This window comes from Acytostelium subglobosum (assembly GCF_000787575.1).
Source record: "Acytostelium subglobosum LB1 DNA, scaffold: scaffold11, whole genome shotgun sequence".
Classification (NCBI taxonomy): Eukaryota; Evosea; class Eumycetozoa; order Acytosteliales; family Acytosteliaceae; genus Acytostelium; species Acytostelium subglobosum.
In genome coordinates this window covers 768,836-791,983 of record NW_012236522.1, presented here as the reverse complement: position 1 = coordinate 791,983, position 23,148 = coordinate 768,836, and the positions used below count along the sequence as shown (strand labels likewise).

Sequence of the window (23,148 nt, the reverse complement as noted above, 5' to 3'; positions counted from 1 at the left end):
TATAAGGAGTAAGTAAGTGGACAAGTGCTATGATGTTGTATTATACATGTATACCTGATTGAGTAGATCTATCTTTTTTGACCAACCTTTAATCTTGTTTAGTTGTTCTTGGAGTGTCTCGACTGCCTCATTGTAACCACCTTCAACCTAAGCCATTCTCTCCTTTGTACTAATGATCAGATATATGTATTTTAGTATTGGTTAATGTAGAGTTTGCAAAAGTTGATAACTTTGATTTTATTCCTAAATATGAAATTAAATTAATATATTAATATTTAATATCAACCAACCTTATTAATAAATAATTGGATCAATAGTTCTAATAATTCAATCAATCAACATTCTTTCCAAAGAGTTTATTGATGATCTTCTTGGCAGATGACACCTTGTTTGGTGCTGGTTGTGATGAGGTGGTTAGGTATAGTTTACAAATGGATGGTGATTGTGGTGCGCCTATACGTTTGAACGCGTCATGAAGGTTGTACGCCTCCTTGTATATGTATAGTGTAGTGTTTCTATCCAGTCTCCTAAATGATGCACATACTAGTTCCGGTTGATAAGGATGCATTATTCTAAATGTCGCTTCATAACTCGGTATTGCATGTATCATTGACTTGTAATACTCATTGACCACTCTATGAATATTGTGTCTTTCAGACAGTCTGGCTATTGGTTCATTCGGTCTGACGATGCTTGTAACTGTACTCAACTTGATGCTCAATGGTATCTTCAATGGTGCCTCTATCTCTTTGTAATTCCTTGGAAAGTATGAGACACAAACATCTTTGAGCTCTGATGTTGCAGTCTTGAGCAAAAGTTTGAGTTGGAAGAGGAAGGCCACGTTGAGTCTCGCCACCTTTGGCGGGAGTGTGACACGACTGGAGAAGCCTCCGTCCAGTCCAAGTGATATGAGTGACTGTGGCAGCCTTGTCAGATGTTGATTGAAACATGCACCAAAGTGCAATGATGTGAGTGAGCTTGGGAGGTAGACGACTTGGTCGTCACATACTGTTTGATTGAAGTTGAATCCAAAGGTCAGTGATGTGAGTCCAGATGGGAGTGAGCCTTGCTTGAATGCTTGGTTGTAGTCGAAGCCAAAGGATATTGTGCGCAGGGTGTCTGGTAATGAACCAGGTATGATCATCACATTGAAGTTGGAACCAAAGAATATCTTGATGAGTGTGTTGGGCAGGGTGTGCGGTCTGATCACTTTGTTGTAATCTCCACCAAAGGTCAGCGATGTGATGGAGTCTGGTAGCAGACCGGGCAGTAGTGATGTGTTGAAATGTGTCACAAAGCGTAGTCTTGTGATGTTTGGTGGAAGTGTGAGTGATGGTATGCCACTGCCACTACCACTGTTGCCATCAACTACTCTCAACAACTTGTCATCAGCTGTATGAGTCTGACCCGCTTCGAACTGTGTGGTTGATCTGAGCCAACGATCACGTGCATCACTGATCCAACTGAGTTCCTTCTTCTCCAGTGAGAACTGAGGCATACCTTTCAGCACCTTGAACAACCTGACACAACTCATACCCAAGCACATGATATCCACTTCATCGTCGTCCAACATTATGAATATCAATCTGATCACAACATCTGGCAAAGTATCCATATATCTTGTTTGATCTTGATCTTGATCTTAACCTTGATTGATTGATTGAATGAGTGGGTGAGTGAGTGAGTGCTGGGATGATTCCAGGAGTTATTGATTGATCTATTTGATTGATAATATCAATCTTGTGAGTATATTCAATGGTGCACCAGGGTTTTGCTGGTACCCCCACCCAACCTTTGCCCTCGCCCTAACCCTTGCCCTAACCCACAACCCTCACACGCCACTTTGGAACTCAATGAGAGTTTATTGGGGAGACTGGACGTAGGCCAGGAGGTTCTTGAAGTTTGGTGATCCAAGTCCGGGACTGTATCCTAACCTAATGCAGCTAGGTATCGGCGAACTCGGTGCATTAGTTGTTTCCAAACACAACAAGAGCGAGGATATCGCATTCAACATAAGTTTTATCATGAATATATATTTATTCATCCTCTTTGAAGTTCCATCAGTTATCGCTATCGTTCATCGATTCATCATCATCATTATGGTGGACGTTGTAACCATCCCAATCGTAATCCAAGCTGAAGTATGGACTCTTCCAGAAGGTGGATGGCAGGATCATCTTGAAGAACTGCTTGATATCCGCATCTGAGAGTCGTGCATTGTATTGTTGTGCCTTGTCTGAATGGTCGACATCATTGATGATCTTGAACAATGCCGCCTTCAACTCGCTGATCTCACTCTCGTCATATACGTGCTTCTGTAACATGTGTTTGTACTCTCCAACAACAAGACGACTGTCGTGGTTGTGGTAGTAGTGATCGCTGTGACCACCTTCCACAACACCAATAGCAAAGAACTTGAACTCGATGATCTTGCCATGAACATTGATGAATGATCCTTGGATGTGATACTCTTCTTTCTGACCCATTCCATCATCACAGCCACCATAGAAGTGTTTGATCTTCATTCTGGTGTCAGTGTAGGTTACAGACTGGAGCATGCATTTGAGGTACTCGTTGTCTGAAGAGACCTCATTGATCTTCTCCAAATCGAACACGCCAAGTGTTGCCTTGTCCCTGATCTCGTTGGCGAGTTCCAATAATTTGGCCACATTCGCCTTTGGTTGAGTGTATGCGGCCATCAATCGAGGAACTAACATAGAGTACTCCCTCTCGACCCGATCAAAAAAGAATTTGTGCCATGTTGTTGGCGTGTCTTGGGCGCCTTCCTCCTTTGATCGATTCTGTTCCACCTTCGGCCTCTCTTGTCCAGTACAAGATTTCTTGGCGGGTATTTTCACACGGTCAGCTGTTGATGGATCCCAGTTGGCGGGATACAAACTCAACAACAGAGGCCATCTCTGATATGACATCTTTCTATACAGCAAGTCGTTGTTCGTAACATCCCTCCATCTCTTGCACACCTTATCCAGGGCATCGATTGTCTCGAAATCATGTAGATGTTGTAAAATGTACAAGATGATCGTAGAGTTGGTTGCGAATTGTGAACTCTGTTGTACTCTATTGGCTAGATTATTGTCATCCATTTTATCTCTTTGAATGAATCAATTCAAATGAATATCAAATATGTGTATTAAACATTATAACCTGATACTTTTGTTTGGCCTGGACTGTGGTTTCCTTCCTGGAAAATGACTTACCTCAAACAAACCCCTGACCCTCGCCCGAACCCTTGCCCTCACCCACAACCCATTGGAACATTGGAACTCTATTCGAGTTTATTGGAGAGTCTGGACGTAGGCCAGGAGGTTCTTGAAGTTTGGTGATCCAAGTCCGGTGACTGGATCCCAACCTGGAGCAGCCATGTATCCATAAGGCGAGCAACATTGCTCGGTGCATGAGTTGTTTCCAACGGTGATGTCGGTGAAACAGCTGGTTGGTGCAGAGTAGAGCAGTGGGTTGAGGAAGCCCAGTGTTGGCTTGTTGTTGTTGAGACGGTATGAGTTGAGCAGAGCAATCACGCCACCAAACACGGGCGACGAGCATGATGTGCCGTCCACCTGCAACATCTGTCCCTTGGCATAGATGGCAAAGTTGTGGCCGAGTGCGGCAACGTCTGGGAAGGCACGGTTGGTCGCGTTAAAGGTGTTTGATGGTGGCAACGCGATGCCAGAGTTCAAGTAGGCATTGACCTGGGTCGCCTGCCAGTAGGGCATTGGTGAGTAGACAGAGAAACCACCGCCAGAGGTGATCAGTGCGTCGGGCCAGCTGCATGCCACCTCATTGGTGGAGACTGCACATGGAGCCATGCCACAGACGGGTGGCTGCGAGTCCGACACGTCGGCCTTCTGATTGGGGACGGCGGCCAACATGGTGGCGCCGACCGAGGTGACGTAGGGGGAGGCGCCTGGGAAGATAGAGGACATTGGTTCGGTCTTCTTGGTGCAATACGAGTTGCCATCGCCTGGAGCACCTTGGTCGCCCGAGGAGGCGAGCAGTGAGATGCCGCGCAAACCGATCTTCATGAACTCGACATTGACCTTGCCGACGTATTGAGCGGCAGACTCATTGTCAATGCAGTTGCCGACGCCGCCAGTGCACTGGAGGTTCTCGGGCCAGCCCCATGACATGGAGACGACGTAGGGCGCGGGTGTGGTGGCAAACAGGTCGGTGGCGAACTCGTACATCCATCCCTCGACCGTCCAGAACCAGACTGAGGCGGTCTCTGCGACGGCACCACCGTATTGAACATCCAAGGTGGCCTCGAGGTCGGGGTTCATTGGCGCATATGGTCCGACAATGTGATCGACGTTGATCATTGGCGTGGCGGTCTGGGTGGCGAATGTGGCGAGGTCGTTCTTCCTGTAGGAAGCGTCGTCCTGGAACTCGGCCAGACAGATTGATGTGTTGGCGTTGTTGTTGTAGCCAGTGGGGATGCCGTAGATGTTCTGGATGGTCATTGGGATGACGATTCCAGGGTCGGCGTCGCCGACGGCATCGACCTCGAGGGAGCGGGGTGCACTGCGCTTGGTGGTGTGGGGGAGCTCAGCGATTCCCGACACCATGTCGATAAACTCTGAGATCTGGGCAGGGATGTTATAGCGACCGGATGAAGAGCGGATGATTCTCTGGCTCTTCTTTGTGTTGTGCTTGAARGTTGAACATCTGCACATTGAACATACGCTCGATATCCTCAACATTGGCCGTGGCAATGATGTGATCACGCTTGTTCTCCACATCAAATGCGCCATTCATCTCAAGGTATTCGACCACCTGATTAGACTCTGATGATGAAGGTGCGATCAAGTCCAAGATCTGATCAATCGTCCAATGTTTGCCTGATTAGGGTGTGGGGGGTTGGAGTGAGGTCAGGAATGGTTCCATTCAAACACATTCATTCGATCATTCGTTCATTCATACCATAGTTGATTGATGATGGGTTGGATACATCGAGGAGTGTAGACTCGAGAATGTCTAGGTTGTGTTGACGGAGTGCTACACGGAACTGAAGTGTGTGGTCTGATTGTGCGCGAGTGGTCTTTGTCCACATGCTGTTGGTAGAGGACACTGCCGCAGCCAAGAATATAGCCACCAATGCTATAATAAATAGTTGTCTCATTGTTATAAATATATACTTATGTATGAATGAATGAATGAATGATTGATTTACTCTTTACGTAAGTGTAAAGACACCATTGCATCACATCACATCGCGATGTGAACCATCACCTGTGCGACCAATCCTAAGACAGGTATCCATGTTGAGTTCCAATGCACACCAATGTGTTGGTATCGGGCATATCAAATATCTGTTTGACGTCAAATCACGACAACTTTGAATTGGTACGTGTTTGTGAGATCCAGAGAAAACAAAAACACTCTTAGGTGAGCTTACACACAATCAAGTCTCTGCTTTTGACAAGAACGTACCAATTGTCCAAGGAGTGATTGATCAAACACACAACAAGAGCGGGGATACTGTATCGCAGAGATCTCATTCAACATAAGGTTTATCATGAATTTAAATTTATTCATTCTCTTTGAAGTTCCATCAGTTTATCAGAATGCTTCACTCTTCATCGCTATCGTTCATCTGTTCATCATCATCGTCATGATCCTGGGTATCCCAATCATCATTCAAGTTGAAGTAAGGACTCTCCCAGAAGGTGGATGGCAGGATCATCTTGAAGAACTGCTTGATGTCCGCATCTGAGAGTCGTGCATTGTCTTGTTGTGCCTTGTCTGAATGGTCGACATCATTGATGATCTTGAACAATGTCGCCTTCAACATGCCGATCTTTTCGACATAATTCTTTATCATGTGTTTGTACTCTCCAACAACAAGACGACTGTTCTCGTTGTGGTAGTAGCCATCGCTGTGACCACCTTGCACGACACCAATTGCAAAGAACTTGAACTCGATGATCTTGCCATGAACATTGATGAATGATCCTTGGATGTGATACTCTTCTTTCTGACCCATTCCATCATCACAGCCATCATAGAAGTGTTTGATCAATATTCTGGTGTCAGTGTAGGTTACAGACTGGAGCATGCATTTGAGGTATTGGTTGTTTGATGAGACCTCATCGATCTTATCCAAATCGAACACTCCAAGTGTTGCCTTGTCCCTGATCTCGTTGGCGAGTTCCAATAATTCGGCCACGTTCGCCTTTGGACGAGTGCTTGCGGCCATACATCGAGGTATAAACATCATAGTTTCCTCCCTCTCGACACGATCAAAAAAGAAGTTACTCCATGTTGGTGACGTGTCTAGTTCGATGTCTTCCTCCTTTGATTGTTTCTGCTCCACCTTTGGCTTCTCCTCTGGTCCAGTACCAGATTTCTTGACAGCCTTTACTGCTTTGGCCTTGATCTCCTTGGGTATTTTCACACGGACAGCAGTTGATGGATCCCAGTTGGCGGGATACAAACTCAACAGAGGCCATCTCTGATATGACATCACTCTATACAGCTGATCGTTGTTCATAACATCCATCCATTTCTTGCACACCATTTCCAAGTCATCGAAGAACACATCATGTAGATGTTGTAAAATGTTCAAGATAATCGTGGTGTTGGTTGCGAATGGTGAACTCTGAACAACAGTGTCCTGTTCTCTATTATTGGCTAGAGTATTGTCATCCATATTATCTCTTTGAATGCATTCTTCAAATGAATCTAAAGATCTTCAAAAGTCACATGGTCATGGAGATGAGGGAAACTTGGAAAATCTTGGTGATGTGATGGATGTGTCATTGTCTCGACATTCAGCCCAACATTGTCGCCAGTCAGGTCATCAATCATACATCATTATCGACTCCATCCAATGTTACCAGAGCTTAGTCATCATTCATTTGTCAATCATTATCTTCTTCATTTGATGTTGACAATGTCAACTCACCCAAACTGCCAAACAACAATCACAGTGCCATGATCAACAAGTCGGGATAAGAACTTCAAAACGGAGCAAAATTCAAATCTTTCAACTGTCGTTCCGTTAAGTATTTTGAATCTGTTCACATTCAAATAAACGATTTAATTTTAATTATTATTTGGGGTGTTGTTAGTAAGTTTTGGATGATGAATGTTTGGGGTTGGGGTGGGTGAGCGTGCTCGAAGTGTGTGTATATGTGTGTGAATGTGTAAGAGTGAGGCGTAACACAAACACAACTATCTCTCACTTCTCGTGCACGCTCACTCCCTCACTCACAGGCTCAAGTACACCTCCCTCACACCCATTTATTTTATTTATTTTTATTATTGTGTTATTTTCTATTATTTCTATTTTATTATTATTTATTATTATTAGAGATAATATATATACTATTATAATATATATAACAATAAAGTAAATTGATATTATATAAAAGTGTATGCGTGCGTAGATTGATTGTTCGTGCGCCCGACACTCTTTGCAAGATCTTTATGTCCGCAAAAGGTAAATACACACTCCTCGCACACACACTCACCCTCACATTGCTCATCGACTTTATCTAAAGTCTCTCGAGTGAGTGTGTGTTGTGTGTTGTTGAAAGTTTTCAATCTTCACCCAACCTTTGTGAACAACAACAAAGACAATGACAATGACATCACCAATCAATATTGATTGACTACCAATGGTCTTGATATATATACTAATGCTTCAATCAATCAAAAATTCATTCAATCAATATAGACTACATCTTTAACACAATCAAAACCAACAAACAATATATAGGAGTAGAGCTCAAAGTTGACAAACAATGAACGACACTCACAAGACACCGACAACAATGTCGAACCCAACAACACCTACAATCTCATCACCAACTATAACGTAAGAATGACAGTCATCATGAACAATCAAAAATTTAACTAACTGACATTTACAAACACTACTTGTACTCTCTGTTTAGGTCCGCCCCGGCTTCACTACCAATGGTTGCATCGACAACAGCATCGATTACACCAGTGGCACATCTGCCAATGCCATCACAGATATCACTGACTAATAATGTCAGTCCACTGTTACACTCCCAACCAACTACACCAAACCCAAATACAACCACTACACTTTCATCAATCTCTGCAATAACAGCCACATCGCCACCAGTGCCTCCATCCGCAGCTTCACAATATACACTACCAGGAACCACAACGATGATGGGATCCGGCGCCACCACTTTGCTTGGACCAGGCTCCACGACATTACTGGGCCCATTGGGCGCCACCACTACCACCACTACAGGCCTCACCATATCGCCAATGTTATCACCAATGCCCACTCCCGAGAAGAGGGCACGTGGTCGTCCCAGAAAGAACCCTCCACCAGCACCAAAAGACCCCAACTTGCCAAAGAGACCACGCGGTCGTCCACCCAAGCTGGACAAGGATGGAAACCCAGTCCGTGCACAGCTGCAGGCCTCACAGTCACCAGGTGCCGAGGGCAAGAAGCGTGGCCGTCCCAAGAAGCCAAAGGACCCCTCAGAGGCTGAGGTCGAGGATGATGAGGAGGCTGATAGCACTGGCACCGACGGTGACACTCCAAAGAAGCGTGGACGCTCAAACAAGGCCAACAAGACTGGCGATGGACAATCACCAGCATCAGCCAATCGAACAAATTCAACATTCACATCGGACGTAGGAGTAGTAGTAGATTTCCAGCCAAACTTTTCCATCTTCCACTGAGCACCATGGGCTCTCCCCCTCCCATATCATAGTCGTAATCCTTGGAAACCAACCACCACTGGCAGTGATCAATCAATCAATCAACCATCGGCAGCAGTGAGGAAGCAATCAGTCAGCCATCACGATGGGTAGAGGCAGCAAGAACTATTCAATCATTCAATGATCTACCAACCCGACGCGTGATTCTGCCCCAGTTGATGGGAATACTCTTACCGATCATCAATTTGGTCAGTGCCATCTGGAGAACACTCTATATCTCTTACCCTCCCCTGTCATATATCAAGTATCAACCATACCGTCTTTTTTCCCCTCCGAGTACCTGGCGCGCCTGGTTGTGAGGACCCTGTCCCTCCTCTTCTCCCCCTCCCATAAACTCTCCAACTACAATCCAATCCATCTACCTACCAAGTTTACATTATTGTGTTTATTGCTCTATGATTGTGGGACACTGATCGCATCAACGGCCTTGAGGAACCAACCATATTCCTTCTTGGCGACAAAGAAGGACAGCATAGTCCTTGCAACCCATGGAACAGTCTTGTCGAATGACTTGGCAACTAATTGATCGTGCTTGGAAGTGTCCATCATGGCACAGATACTAAAGTTGGCAATGTCTTCCTTCTTTGACAAATCCTAATATAACAAGCTTAATTAGTACAAAGTTAACTTGGGTACCAAGATCATACATACCTCAATTATCTTTGCCAACTTCAATTGTTTGTCCTTTGGTATCTTGACCACGTATGGAAGTAAGGTCCGCTCTTCATCAACAAAATGATTATCTACATTGTCTTTTAACTCCTTGAACTTGGTTGATAGTTGTTTGATTGACTCGGTTGTGGACTCGGGGTTGGCAGCATCAAAGTTATCAAGGGCTTTGAGGTCAATAGATATTTGATCCCATAGATCATCATATTGTTTGTGTTGTGTCTCGGCTAGATCTAGATGTATTTTGACCTCTGGTTCACATTCCATTAAGAATGGCCAAGCCTGTTCATCCTCGTGATGATGATGATTATGAATGAATTTTCCATAATACTGAATCACCTTTTGAATTGACTTGACATCCTCTTTAGTTTTTGGTTGCCAACTCTTCAACTTGTTATCTATCAAGTAAGCTAAACGTCTCGCAGTCTGGTGGCTCCACATCCATCCATGCAAATGGAAGTTTGGATGCAAGAAAAGATTCTCCTCTGTAGCAGACATTGGTTATTATTTGTTTAAAAAGATAAAGATAATTTAAGTTAGGTATTGAGATAAGGAAATCTATTTGTGATGATTATGATGTATAATTTTAAACTAATGAATCAAGGAAGACCAATCAAAAGTTGGAAGACGTTGAAATAAATATCTGCTTTACCATTGGGGCTTTTGTGATCTTTTTGGGGCCAATCTTTTTAAAGGTTGATCAAAATATCTTTCACTTTTCTTTTAATATCTCTATTATTAACTAGTGAATCAATCAATAACTCTTGGGTATCCCAATTCAAAGGACTACTAATGACGCCACAACCAATACTATCATCCAGGATAGATCGGCTGCCTGGAATAGTGATGTGGAGGATGATAGTTCACATGAAGTATGTCTACCTAATACACATGTGTTGCAAGCTAGTGATGCTTGTACGGTACCATTGACTCCATCCATACATTCGGAGTAAGTCCGGAAGTTGACTATGTTGTAATGTGTTTTGTTTAGAAACTGGTAGAACGACCATTGACCAGTGAACATTCCATTGCAAGGTAAGAATACTCTCAAACATGTATCACCTAGGAATCTTGTACATTGTTTGGTTCCGTCAGTGGATTCACATATTGCCAAAGGTCTATCATTCTCATCACATTGGTAGCAATCATTGATGACTACAGGTTTGTTACTTGATACACTGTTGGTCAACAGTACGAGGAGCAGCACAACTAGAACTATTGTTTGTCTAATTAACATAATTGTTTAGTATGTATATATTATTGATAGATTGATTGAGTGTAATGATTAATGATAATTAATGTTGAGCTTATCTCAATGCTTCATACAGACCTAACTCCTGATGAACGAATTACCAAAGTAGGTAGGTGGTGAGCTCACTCTATCATTACTATATTAGGTTAGTATACCTATCTATGGGTATGACTACCAAAAGAATGAACTGGTACTTCATGCATTCAAGTGGACTTGTTTTGGACATTCTCCTCAAACAATGCAATTATAATTTATTAGTTAGACGAAGCGAAGCTATGGATACAAAGACTAAGTACTTCTCAAAGGATATCAAGGAGATGGCTGGTACGCCATATGGTGATACTGATAAACATTCAAAGTTTATGAAGTTAGCTTTGAACGAGGTGAGTTAGAGTGATTGATGATGTTTCGGAGTCGTAACCTTTACTCATACATGTACGTACATAGGCAAAGAAAGCTTTAGATGAAGGAGAAGTACCTGTAGGCTGTGTAATAGTTCACAACGATGTTGTAATTGCACAGGGATCAAACAAGACCAATATCAAGAAGAATGTATGTAGGATATCGCTGAAGGTATCTACAACGACACGAACCTAACATGATGACAGGCAACGAGACATGCAGAGGTTGAAGCAATAGACTCAATATTCTTACCTGGTGGACAACAGCATCATCTTTGTGAGCAGTACAACAATGAGAAGTTGTTGAGCGAGTGTCAACTATACGTCACTGTGGAGCCTTGCATAATGTGTGCTGCAGTACTACAACTGGCACATATTGGAACTGTGTACTTTGGTTGCTACAATGATAAGTTTGGTGGCAATGGCTCTATCCTCACTATACACAGTGTCGACAACTTTGAGTATGGTCATCCCTACAACTGTGTGTCTGGTGTGCTCAGGGAGCAAGCGATACACGTCCTCCAGAAGTTCTACTTCCAAGAGAACAAGAAGGGTATGATGTAGTTGTTATTGTTGATATTGATATGGACGTAGCTAACTCGATACCTACCTAGCCCCTGTACCAAACAAGAGGAAGCGCGTTGATCCAGACCTCAACAAACAAGGTGACAATGATGAGGATGAAGACGAGGACGACACAACAATGGAGACAACATCAACGTCATCATCGACGATCACAGCTACATAGGGGAGAGTTGGATGAATGACTAGCTCACTAGTTCTTCAAAGCAAAGTTTATTGGACACCATTCTGCTTGGGCTCCAGCTGCTGTGACATTTGGTACAGCACCTCGTCGTTGGCCATTGGCAGCGAATCGAATGATGCCAGCACCAACTCGGCCCGTTGGGCCGTCGATGGTGAACTCGGTCCAAAATCATAGTTGATGTCCTGGCAGCCTTGTATGATTGATATAATCGTATAGATGAGCTTCTTCTTTGCCCAATTGATCAGGCCGTCAACACTATCGCTGTTGCCATCCTCTATAAATGTCAGATCCTTTAAATATACACCTCTGTAGTTGCGTGGATATGATGGTTAGATCATCAATCAATCAATCAATCAATGTTGTTGTCAGGTTAGTACTTACAAATATGGAATACATGGAGGTATTAGCTCCTTGATCAATGTCCTGTATGTCTTGAATGATGCCTCCATGGACATGACCTCTTCCAGCTCCTCGAGTTGTTGCCTCAGCTTCTTGGGCACTTTGCTCCATGATAGACGCAGACGAAGTACGGACGAGTTGTGGATACCGGCCAGGAAGGCCGTGAGCAGATGGAAGTTGTTCAGCTTGCGCAAGTGCAAGGCAATGTTGATGTAGTGGCAGATCAACTTGACACGCGCCTTGATCTTGGGCTGCGACAGGATCGAAGTGGAGATGGCCACCGATGTCTTGTTGAAGTGATCGATCATCTTTAGCAAGTTGGCAGCCTTGTACTGCAGCTTGGCCTTGTTCCACGCTTGATTGAGGAACTCCACAGGCTGGATGCGCTTGAATATGTCAAACTCGCGAAGTGTCAACTGCTGCGCCACAAACAGCTCGTCCTCCAAGAAAGAGAGCTGGAGTGAAGGCAACTTGCTGGAGTTGTTAAGGCTGCGCGACACCTCCGGCATGGCATAGGCTCGCTTCTTCTTGATGCCAGACTCGACTAACTTGCGCAGTGGTGGCACCATGTTGGCGTAGCCATCGCCCGAGAGTCTGTCGATAAACTGATTGATGCGCTCCAGGAATCGCTCCTCGAGGCCACCTCCACTGGCAGCCTGCGGCGACTGCTGTTCCAGCCAGTTCTTAATGAATACAATCACGTGCAACTGGATGACATTCTTGTTCTTCTTCTCGATATGATCTGGCACATTGTAGCGCTCAATCAACTTCTCCAGCAGAGTGTCAGACGTTGTGAAAGACATGTATGTGAGCAACAACACATTCATTGTATCGCGGTCCACATCGATGTTGTTGGTCGAGATCTCCACGAGCTTGTTGAGTGTAGCGCCACGAATGATGTTGGTCAGCTTGGTGGTGACTGGGTTGACATCAAAGAAGATGGTCGTTCGGTCGTTTACCTCCTCCCAGATGTTGGTGGCGTTGTGATGCATATAGTCTGGAACGGATTGGTCAGACTCCTCAGCCAGCTCGACGTAGATTTTGTTGGCCGTGGTGAAGTACTGGCTATTGAGTGGCTGGTACTGATTGATGACGGGTCCGTCAAACGAGTCTATGTGGAAGAGACACTTGGCCTGCTCCACCTTGCTCTGTAGCCAGTTTTCATCAGTATCAAGCGAGGCGTGCAGTGGAAGGTGCAGAGGGATCTGGACAGTGATCGATTTCAGCTCAATAGGCTTGGCGGTTGGCATCATCAGACTGGCAACAGCATCCATGTTGTGGGGTGTAGCCGCGCTGGAGCTGATCGTCAATGGCTCGATCTCTGGGGGCTGTTGCTGCTGCTTCTCTGTGGCTGGGCTAAGCAAGGACGAGTCCATCATGAGTGTAATGGGAGTGGGTCGCACGGCAAAGCGTAGACACACACGATCACTTATCTTGTAGTGGTACAGCGGGCGTCCTGGCTCTATCCACTCTGTCTTGCGCTGCTTGTCCGAATGCGTCACAACCTCGCCCAGTCGATCCACAAAGATTCCATAGTGTGACAAGTTGATGCCATTGACTGGATCAACAATCTTCTGCGCGATCTCCTTGAACACGTCTTGGGTGGGCGCGGTGAGGTCCAGACGCACCTGTTCAAATGTGTCGTCGGCGAACTTGAGTTTGACAAGCTTTAGACGCAGACGGAGCGTGACTGAGCACTTGGGGTCCTTGAATATCTCCTTGTTGACGTGCAGCTTCTCCAATGGCTCGAGCCAGTAACCTGCCTGTCCGCCAGTGCCAAAACCAAAGCTGTCGAGGTATAGTCCAAAGTCATCAGACTCCAAGCTGTACTGCTCATTCGCTTTGGGTAGGTACTTCCTGATCAGGCGACCAACAAGTACTGCGCAGGTCATTGTCGGGTCCATTGGTTCCTCAACAATGATCATTCCTTTGTTGGCGGAGGACGTCTGCGGGCAAACCAATCCCATCTCCTTGATGCGATCCAGACAGACACGTACCCTCCACGGCACCATCTTGAGTGAGTACTCGCGGAATTGATTGGCACCGTCGTTCAACGCTTGGTGATCAGCAAGATACTCCTCATCCTTGAGGAATCTGCCCTCTTGAGTGGCCTTGTCAATGTCTCGCATGAACAATCCCCACTCTCCAAAGTCTTTCAGGTTGGAGTTGGAGCTGGTGATAGTCCTGATCACATCTGACACCTGTGTCTTCTTTGATATCGGCACCAGGACCTCTCGCACTGGACCCGTGATTGATCCCTCCTCTGATGTGCAGGCGATGAGGACTGTAAGACGGGCGTCTGAGTTGCCAACGCCTGTGGCAATGACATTCTCCTCGCCGCCACTGTCAGACAGCTCGATGCCAGATAGACGCGGAGTGAGCATGGATAGGGAGTTCTCATCATCGACCATTGAAGACTCGAACAGGGCCATCTCGGTCTCGAGTGCCTTCCAGGACGACGTGGCAATGCCCTCGCCATCAATGCGAACCTCTTTGATAATCTTGAGTATATCGCACGCAACGAACAGGTTACGCATCTCCACACGCTCTTGGACCTTACGGCAATTCTTGATAAAGTGATTGACCAGTGACATGCAGTTGACCTTGAGATCGGCAGTATACTCGCCACTCAGAGGTGAGACTATGTAGTCGTAGGCCTGTTGCATCGAGAGGTTCTTCCTCTTTGCAAAGTTCTTGATTGACTCCAATGTTATGGATGAGCCAATGTAGAATGTCTTGCACAACAAGTCCAACACCTCGAACGCATTCCTCTTCACCGGCAAGTTCGGCATCAATACCAAAGGGAATATCGTGTCGGTAGCGTCTGTCAACAATATTGATTGCATCTCCAACTGATTGATTGAATGAACGAGTGATGGTTAGTGTCTTGGATGACCTTGGGGATGGTGTATGTACATACCTCGACCAACACCTTTAGACAATATAAACACTCGGTCAGCGCGGCGTAGTCATCTTCTGTCCTACTGTCCTTGGACATGATGGCAGAGATAAAGGTGAGAATGGCAACAATACCTCCACTCTCTGCAAAGTTGACCACCCAAGTGACAGACTTCTCAGACAAGCTCTGTCCAATACGCTTAATATCCTCTAGAGTATTCAACTGATGTGTTGACATGACCTTGGCATATCCTCTTGGACTCTTGGGTAGTTTGACACTATGTTCGTTGGGGTATGTTAGTTCACATGAGTTGGACAACTTGGACACCAGGTGTGCGCTAGAACTTACAAGTTGGAAGAGAATGATCGTGGAGAGCCAAGGAATGAGCCTGTGGCTGACTGGTTAACCTTGGGAGGTGAGGACAGCAATGACTTTAGGTCAGAGGTCGAACTGGCTATCTGGGAATTAACATATACTCCATTCTATATTGATGTGATTGAGTGAGTGGGTGATCGATCGATTGATCGGTGGGCGATTGATGGTACATACACTGATCAGACATGAAGTACAGTCTGGCTTCAACTTTTGAAGGAATGACCATTTGTCATCGTTTGGTATGTTGAGCATGTCTTCTTTACGCTTGCGTGAATAGTCTAGATCATCGATCAGTGATTCAAACAGTGATTGGTAGTGGCGGTACTGTGGCGAGGGTGGTGGTGAAGTTGGCGCGTTGTTGGATATCGATCGACGTCGGTTCGACAGGATGTTGAGCAGGGTAGATGGGGATCGCGTGATGCTCATCGTTGGAAGTGGTGGCGTGCCACTGCCTCCCGTGCTACTGGAAGACGGCGCTGGATTGTGCAAAGAGAGCGAGGCCATCGATGAGATAGAGTCGCGAGGCTTATAAAGTTGCTGAGAGAATGTGCTGGAGCTACTGGAGCTGAGTGATGGCGATGTGGATAGTTGTGAAGGTGAGGGTGGCAGCAGTGTAGACGCGGACAACACATCGGGCGAGCTAACTACGCCGAGATCTATACTGTTGCGCGGTGATATCGAGTTTCTCTTGAGGAATCCGGAACCGGAGTGATTGGAGTTGGTGTCCGATCCTTCTGTGTCGCCCTCCTCCTCCAATATCGAGATGTTGGTGCTGGTGCCCAGGCCCTTAGGTCGCTGATGTATCGAGTCGCGTCTCTTGGTGGGCGAGCTAAAGAATCCCTTCAAAGGGGAAGAGCTGAATGTGAAAGATCCAGAGTGGCTAAGGCCTGTGCTATTGCCATTGCCATTGCTGTTGCTTTGACTCTTCTCCTTGACTGTGAATATTGATGAGGACGACTCGGCCAGGACACTGTTGTTGTAGTGTTGCTGCAGCACGTGGATGGCGTTGTGAGTGGGCGGCAACGGGTTGCTGCCCTGCATCTCTGCGACTAGCTGGTCGAACGATATGTTGTTGTGGAGTGTAAGACGCACGACATGCTGTAGGAAGTCGACGTGCAGGAAGCTGGGCAGCTCAGTCAGAGAGTTATCGTGGAGCGTGATGAAGTTGAGCGAGTTCAGTTGGTCCAGTCGCTGTGGTAGCATCGCCAGTCTATTGTATTCGAGTGTCAACTTCTTCAGCGCGAGACATCCCTCGATCTCCTGGGGCAGCGTCATGAGTTTGTTCTCATGCGCGTGTATCTCTGTCAGTTGTGTGAGTTGGCCGATGGTAGCGGGTATGTAGCTAAGTGCGTTGTCATTGATGCGCAGGACCAGGAGTGCAGTGCATCCGGCCAGCTGGTCGGGCAGGGCCGCCAGCTTGTTGTGTTGTAGGTATAGGTACTGGAGACGCGTCAATGCGCCAATAGTATCGGGCAGGGCTGAGAGGAAGTTACTCGAGACGTCGAGATAGGTGAGATTGACCAGGTTGGAGATCTCGGCGGGGAGCACCTCGAGCAGGTTGCCGGCCATCACCAGCTTGGTCAGACTGCGCAGACGTCCAATCGCGTCGGACATTGATCGAATCTGGTTGTCAGCAAAGGACAGGCTGGTGAGCGCGTCCAGGTCGCACATGTGTGAGGGGAAGTTGCTGAACTGATTGTGGTCGAGGTAGATTTCGCGCAGGCGCTCCATCGCCGTCATTCGCACGGGTATTGAGCTGAGCGAGTTGCTGGAGAAGTCCAACATGCGCAGCTGTGACAGCTTGGCGATGGATGGATGAAATACGTTGATATCATTTCCTGCCAGTACCAACTCCTCGAGTGACTCTAGTCGCTCAAAGCTTGGAGTCTCTGTCAATTTGTTGTCCTCGAGAACCAAACGACGCAGTTGGACCAGTTCGCCAATGTCTGGTGGCAGAGTCTTTAGTCTACAATTCTTTACAATCACCGCCGAGACGAAACTCAATGGTTGGATGGCTCGCAAGAATGCTGGACAATTGACCTGCTTAATCTTTGTATTCTCAATTCGCACCGTCTTTCCATCTTTGCTAATGCCCTGTTGTAATAATTTGTTTGAGTTTATCGTAGTCATCGTGGATGAGGCTGTGGATGAGGCTGTGGCTGTGGCTGTTGCTGATGCTGTGGCTGTGGCTGTCTGTCTGTCTGTCAAGTCGCACTCGCAGATTGAATGGGCAGCTCAAACTTTTTGATTGATTGATTGAGTTGAGTTGATCTAAGAGTAGCAACAAAGGAATGTAGTAATAATAGAGTATTGTTGTTGGTATATTTAGTTGTAGGAAGATATAGATAGTTATGTTATTAATGAATGAGGTGAGGGGAGGGTGATTGAATGAGTTAGTGGAGTGTCCTTGGAAGCGGGAGTGAGTGTTGGACAAGAGGAGGGCGCGCAATGGGGGTGTGATTGATTAAGTGTGTGATAGTGAGTGTGAATGAGGAGCAATCAATCAATCAAGCAATCAACCAAGGTCGCCAACCAGTGTGGATCAATACAATCACTTATTTACTTTGTTTGAAGGGAAGGAAGGTGTGTAGGAGTTTGAATGAGTTAAGTGAGTAAGTAAGGGTTTAATATGAGCGAGGCCTTGGAGTTAGGAACACAGCATTGCACACCCGCTTGTTAGGCATACATCACATCAAGGAAGGGAAGGAAGAAAGGATGGACGACCACAACACCACCACCTTTAACCTTGTCGTTTGATGCCATCGGCGTCCGTTGGAGTGTGTGCCTTACTGTCTGACTGATCGATGTACAAGCGAGAGAAGCCATTCAATATTGATTGAATGGGTCAACTTGCGGAAGACATCCGGCCCCCTCTCTAGGGGTGTGGGGTAGCTACATTGTCACATGTTAAGAGTGATAGTAATCGCTCTCTCTATTATTCTCTCTCGTGTGTGTATGTATCGATGTCAATGAACAACACCCCATCATGAGAGCTACAGCAGGGTAGGGATGGGAATAAAAGGGTTGGAAGGTTAGCTCTCAGATCAATGCCAACGGTTTGGATTGGCCGTCAGATTGTACCAACGATCAGCCAGCTTAAACCTGATCCAGTGTGGTGTGGTGCTCGCGGATCTGAAAAGTGATCACTCGCTAAAACAGTGTGTTATTTTTATCACCACTTTTTGATTGATCAGGTGATTATTACCACAATTGAGGTGTGTGTGAAGTAAAGTATGTGTGTGTGATATGTTGATTGAATGATTGTGTGTTGTGTGGAATGGGATGGGTTTGTTTGACCAATAATGACCAATGGACGTTGAGATAAACGATGATGATGTTGGAAACAAAACTTGACCATGTAAGGTGAGGCCTCAGTTTCGTTTAGTTGAGGCCATCCATCAAACCAAACAACCAAACTAATGAATGAATGAATGAATGACCTTCACTCACTGACTCCAGTGTACACTGATCAGAGATGCAGAGCTATTACTTGTTGCGCAAAGTTGTGATGAATGGAATTTGATGCCTTGTGGATGGTTATATTTATGTCATTGACGTGACATAGGTTACTTTGACTTGGATGTACCCTTCTTGCTCGCACTGCTATGTTCATCCTTCTCCTCCTTTGACAATGTTCCCTTTGTAATCTTTGTGTACAGTCTCTTTAGTTCATTGGCACTGTGCAATGTCAGTCGGTCAGTCATGGTTCAGGCAGGTCACATGTTAACAGGATGATGTGATGGATGGTCAGTCTAAGTCCGAAACATGGAACAATTTGGAATCAAACAAAACAAACTTACAGCAAGTTCCTCTCGTTGGTATCCCTCATGACAAACTGTTGTGTCTCCTTGATCTTGCCACTCTCTTTGGAACTGTCTATATTGATCAGTAACAAGTTGGTCGGGTTCTTGAACACCTGGAGACCTTTGAGTGAACCAATTGAGAAGGACCACTTAAATACATCCAGTCAGTCATCCATGGTGTCAACATCACCTCGCCCATGACTACATAACATACCTTTGGCTTGCCCAACTCTAATGATTGCTTCACGCTTATATTATACACTCTCTCTGTCGATACTAATATACATCTTATCTGTTGGTTGATTGATTGATTGAAGGTTAGTGGTGGGTCAGTTGCGGTCACATCCTTTGATTGAATGATCAATCATTCAATGTAAACATACTTGATTCTTTCCCTTCCTGTTTGTCTTATATACATAGAGGTGTAGTTGGTAGACTGCAGGCGCGGGGATGAATGATGACTCAAACAGCTTTTGGAAGGTGTTGCGCATCAGTTGTCTTAGGGCAATCAGCCATTGATCACGAGCATCCTCTGACTCGGCCACCAAACTCTTCTCGCCAACAAAGCTGTCATCTGTACTGTGTGAGCCTGTTGCACGCTTGATTGAGGCTGTCACCATACTTAGACGTTGCATGCCCGATGTTTGATGTGAAGAAGAGCCAAGATGCGGCGAGTCGGGCGGTGATGGCTCATTATTGCTGTTGCCATCGCCAGACGTAGGCCTGAGGTGATAGACTATCTTGAGTATCTTGGGATCGACTGCTTCATCCCCTTCGACCGAGTGCATATCGACAATGTTGATCGACCATGTCATGCGGTTGGTGTCGGGGTCGACCTTGTAGAAGCGATAGCTGGTGAGCAGGCCAATGTATGATGTCTCACCTGCCAGCGACTTTCTGAATGTAGCATGTGTTATATAATGTTCGTCCTGTGCCCATGATATGACCAACTTCTCGAATCGGCTTGGTATGGGATGAGGCGGTGAAGTGAGGTATCGCTCTTCAAGGTCGTCTTTGCCACTGCCTACAGTAGTGATACTACTTGTTGTTGTTGTACTATTGCTGCCGCCGCTGCTATTCATTGTTATAATGAGTATTAGATTGTATTTGTGTAGTGTGATGAAGTGAAGTGAATGTTTGTCGCGATGATCTGCAAAGTGTGAGTTTGATCAGAGAGGTGATCGATCGAAATCAAGTGTGGTGGAAACATGGATGACAAGTAATCACTTGTGATATTTATTACCAGTGTCAGTCAGTGTCCACAGGATGTTGATGATGATCAAACATGGACCACATCCTCTCCCAGGCCTAGTCATCGAGTCCATCACATCCATCAAAGTCTCCGCATCCACTGTCACCTCCAAAGATGTTGATGTTGATACGGACTCTTCTTCTTCTTCTGCAGCAACAGGCGACACTGTAGTCGGACTCGTTCGATGAAGTACCAGTGGTGGACAGTACAGAAGATGATCGTTGGATGGCAACCATTGGATTGGCGATGTTCTTCAAGTTGGCTATAATGTGGAGGAGAAGTGAATGAATGTTAGAGACTAAATGAATAATGGAATGAGTTTGTTGTGTACCTACCAATGAGAGTCATGGTATAATAGATTGATTGATTGATGATATAGGTAAGTAGATAGTCAATGTATTGGAAGTAAGTTAACTTGTTTGAATGATGTCAATGAGTATGCTCCAGCTGTCCTATTTATACTTGTCCGCTCAACCTACAATTACCATGAGCTGGGAATGGTCAATCACTCCTTAAATGGAAATGATGTACATAAATGGAAGTGATGGACATTAATGGAAGTGATTACTTATAATGGTAATGATATACTATTAAGGATTGAGCAGTTAGAATAAGGAAATGACTTGTCTGCTTTATTGATTTGGAGCCAAGATAGGTATGGAGGTAGGTAGGTAGATAGGTGGTAGTCGATTGGAGGGTGTGTCTCCTTGAACTGATGGTGATTGTGACTGTGATGGTGACGGTGATTGTGGAGGTGATGGTGTTGAACATACAATGTGGATGGGGAGGGGAGGAGGGATGGCAATGAGGAGCCGAAGTATCGTTTAGAGAACGATCTTCTTGTAGGTGGAAGTGTAGAGTTGGTAGATCTCTGGCTTGGAAGCCTTCAGGATCTTTGGCTCCATCAAGAAACAGACGATGGTCGAGACAACACCAGAGTAGACGACCTCCAAGGCGATGAGGACAAAGGTCAAAGTGGTGAAGAAGGTGAACAGACCATCGACAGATGTGCCATAGACACAGTATGAGACGATGCCTCCGATGATGCCACCAACGATGGCGCCAAAGAACACTGACATGGAGAGAGCAGTGCTGATAAAGTCGTCGTTGATGATGATGTCGGCACAACGATGCTTGAACAGCTGGAAGGTGTCCTTGGCGGCCTCGCAGTATGACTTGCCATAGATAGCCACCTGGGTGTAGGCGTAGATGTTGAAGAACTCAATGATGCTCTGGAAGATGGCCAGGAAGCAGTTGATGAGGCAGCCAATGAACTTGACAAAGTTGTTGTCCGAGTTCATCAACTGTTGGGCCAGGTAGCGAAGAGTGGTGATGATGGCGACGAGCAATGAACCAAAGCAGATTGAGCCGAACGATGTGGTCATCGTGCGCTTGAACGACTTGAGTGTTGGGTTCTCGGGCATGCCGACGTCGGTGCCCTCGAGGAAGTACCATGAAGCGAACAAACCACTGATGGTGGTGTGCACGACATTCTTCATCACGTTGGCCACCCAGTAGAATGAGAACACCATGTAGACCGAGAGGCCGTAGAAGGTGTTCTGATCAAACACGTAGTAGATACGGAAGTAGATTGCTGACCAAATGAACAACCAGACAATGTTGACAAACAATGAAATGTATCCAAGCTTGAAGGCACTTGGGAATCCTATATGTATGATGATTGATTGGTTTCCAAATAAGGAAATATTTTGATTGTTAGTATTTCCTTATTTGATCATGATTGTGATCAACCATATAAAACTAATTCTACATACTTTGCAAGAGCTCAATGGTAGAGGTGAGGAGAGCTGCAGAGAAGTCGATTCTCTTTCTAAAGACGAGGTACCAGAAGAAGGTGAGGATGGTCGAGATGAGGAAGAGGACTCCAAGGAGGATTTGGTTGTAGATGAAGGCAAAGACGGTGGTGACGACGCACAGGGCAAGGTTGAAGAGGAAGGTGAAGTTGATCAAACCCTTGGCGTGCTTGGCGGCGATGCGCAACCAGCCCATGACGTAGATGAGCGAGACGATTGAGCTGACGCCAATGACAATGAGCACACGCTCATATCTGACGCCGTAGAAGTTGGACACGAAGCTCTCCCTCGACGACTCGGTGAAGGTCACACCAAAGATGACGCCCAGACCAACGAGGTGCAGAACGAAAAGGATGGTGTAGAGCACGTCCTGGTACTTGGGTGCCTCTGGGAACTTTTGGCAGTTGTCCTCGTAGACGTACTGGCCCTCGATGGGCTCGTGTTGGTTGCCATGGATATCAATCTGATCGATATCATTTATGTTATCTCCCTTCTTTAATAGTGGTGCATGAGCATTGTATTGTTGTTGTGGCTGTGGTTGAGCAGAGTAGTATGGTTGTTGATATGGTTGGTTCGAGTAGATTGGCTGTTGCTGCTGTTGATATGATGGTACTGGTGCTTGATACTGTGGATAGTATGGCTGTTGTGGAGGTAGATATGGTTGTTGTTGATTTTGTTGTTGTTGTTTTGGTGAGTAACCTGTTGAAACAGGTACATCATCATCGAAGTTTCCCATTATTATTAATAATTAATTAATACAAATATATATATATATATATATATATATATTA

General features: G+C 45.6%; 12 protein-coding genes across 12 annotated transcripts; 3 read left to right on the top strand and 9 right to left on the bottom strand.

Moving 5' to 3' along the window:
• Window positions 1-331: 331 nt before the first annotated feature.
• On the bottom strand, window positions 332-1,615 carry SAMD00019534_061910 (hypothetical protein; the record flags this gene model as incomplete). Its single annotated transcript, XM_012898789.1, has 2 exons — window positions 332-490; window positions 545-1,615. The coding sequence occupies 2 exons, from the start codon at window positions 1,613-1,615 to the stop codon at window positions 332-334; spliced, it is 1,230 nt and encodes a 409-aa protein (XP_012754243.1).
• A 445-nt stretch (window positions 1,616-2,060) lies between these two features.
• Window positions 2,061-2,699, bottom strand: SAMD00019534_061900 (hypothetical protein; the record flags this gene model as incomplete). Its single annotated transcript, XM_012898788.1, has 1 exon — window positions 2,061-2,699. The coding sequence occupies one exon, from the start codon at window positions 2,697-2,699 to the stop codon at window positions 2,061-2,063; it is 639 nt and encodes a 212-aa protein (XP_012754242.1).
• Window positions 2,700-4,614: 1,915 nt separating this feature from the next.
• Window positions 4,615-5,164, bottom strand: SAMD00019534_061890 (hypothetical protein; the record flags this gene model as incomplete). Its single annotated transcript, XM_012898787.1, has 2 exons — window positions 4,615-4,856; window positions 4,939-5,164. Coding segments are annotated over 2 exons (468 nt in total), but the record flags the coding sequence as incomplete, so codon positions are not given.
• A 423-nt stretch (window positions 5,165-5,587) lies between these two features.
• On the bottom strand, window positions 5,588-6,214 carry SAMD00019534_061880 (hypothetical protein; the record flags this gene model as incomplete). Its single annotated transcript, XM_012898786.1, has 1 exon — window positions 5,588-6,214. The coding sequence occupies one exon, from the start codon at window positions 6,212-6,214 to the stop codon at window positions 5,588-5,590; it is 627 nt and encodes a 208-aa protein (XP_012754240.1).
• Window positions 6,215-6,299: 85 nt separating this feature from the next.
• Window positions 6,300-6,473, top strand: SAMD00019534_061870 (hypothetical protein; the record flags this gene model as incomplete). Its single annotated transcript, XM_012898785.1, has 1 exon — window positions 6,300-6,473. The coding sequence occupies one exon, from the start codon at window positions 6,300-6,302 to the stop codon at window positions 6,471-6,473; it is 174 nt and encodes a 57-aa protein (XP_012754239.1).
• Window positions 6,474-7,763: 1,290 nt separating this feature from the next.
• Window positions 7,764-8,688, top strand: SAMD00019534_061860 (hypothetical protein; the record flags this gene model as incomplete). Its single annotated transcript, XM_012898784.1, has 2 exons — window positions 7,764-7,837; window positions 7,917-8,688. The coding sequence occupies 2 exons, from the start codon at window positions 7,764-7,766 to the stop codon at window positions 8,686-8,688; spliced, it is 846 nt and encodes a 281-aa protein (XP_012754238.1).
• Window positions 8,689-9,345: 657 nt separating this feature from the next.
• Window positions 9,346-9,858, bottom strand: SAMD00019534_061850 (hypothetical protein; the record flags this gene model as incomplete). Its single annotated transcript, XM_012898783.1, has 1 exon — window positions 9,346-9,858. A coding segment is annotated over one exon (513 nt), but the record flags the coding sequence as incomplete, so codon positions are not given.
• Window positions 9,859-10,923: 1,065 nt separating this feature from the next.
• On the top strand, window positions 10,924-11,797 carry SAMD00019534_061840 (hypothetical protein; the record flags this gene model as incomplete). Its single annotated transcript, XM_012898782.1, has 4 exons — window positions 10,924-11,031; window positions 11,096-11,200; window positions 11,257-11,602; window positions 11,664-11,797. 4 exons carry the CDS (start codon window positions 10,924-10,926, stop codon window positions 11,795-11,797), a joined length of 693 nt encoding a protein of 230 aa, XP_012754236.1.
• Window positions 11,798-11,844: 47 nt separating this feature from the next.
• Window positions 11,845-17,618, bottom strand: SAMD00019534_061830 (hypothetical protein; the record flags this gene model as incomplete). The annotated part of the gene is made up of 5 exons (XM_012898781.1): window positions 11,845-12,121; window positions 12,197-15,066; window positions 15,135-15,390; window positions 15,462-15,595; window positions 15,663-17,618. The coding sequence occupies 5 exons, from the start codon at window positions 17,616-17,618 to the stop codon at window positions 11,845-11,847; spliced, it is 5,493 nt and encodes a 1,830-aa protein (XP_012754235.1).
• A 1,439-nt stretch (window positions 17,619-19,057) lies between these two features.
• SAMD00019534_061820 (hypothetical protein) lies at window positions 19,058-20,373 on the bottom strand (the record flags this gene model as incomplete). Its single annotated transcript, XM_012898780.1, has 4 exons — window positions 19,058-19,166; window positions 19,289-19,440; window positions 19,506-19,583; window positions 19,675-20,373. Coding segments are annotated over 4 exons (1,038 nt in total), but the record flags the coding sequence as incomplete, so codon positions are not given.
• A 226-nt stretch (window positions 20,374-20,599) lies between these two features.
• On the bottom strand, window positions 20,600-20,891 carry SAMD00019534_061810 (hypothetical protein; the record flags this gene model as incomplete). The annotated part of the gene is made up of 2 exons (XM_012898779.1): window positions 20,600-20,805; window positions 20,879-20,891. The coding sequence occupies 2 exons, from the start codon at window positions 20,889-20,891 to the stop codon at window positions 20,600-20,602; spliced, it is 219 nt and encodes a 72-aa protein (XP_012754233.1).
• A 476-nt stretch (window positions 20,892-21,367) lies between these two features.
• On the bottom strand, window positions 21,368-23,093 carry SAMD00019534_061800 (hypothetical protein; the record flags this gene model as incomplete). Its single annotated transcript, XM_012898778.1, has 2 exons — window positions 21,368-22,209; window positions 22,319-23,093. 2 exons carry the CDS (start codon window positions 23,091-23,093, stop codon window positions 21,368-21,370), a joined length of 1,617 nt encoding a protein of 538 aa, XP_012754232.1.
• Between the last annotated feature and the right edge of the window lie 55 nt (window positions 23,094-23,148).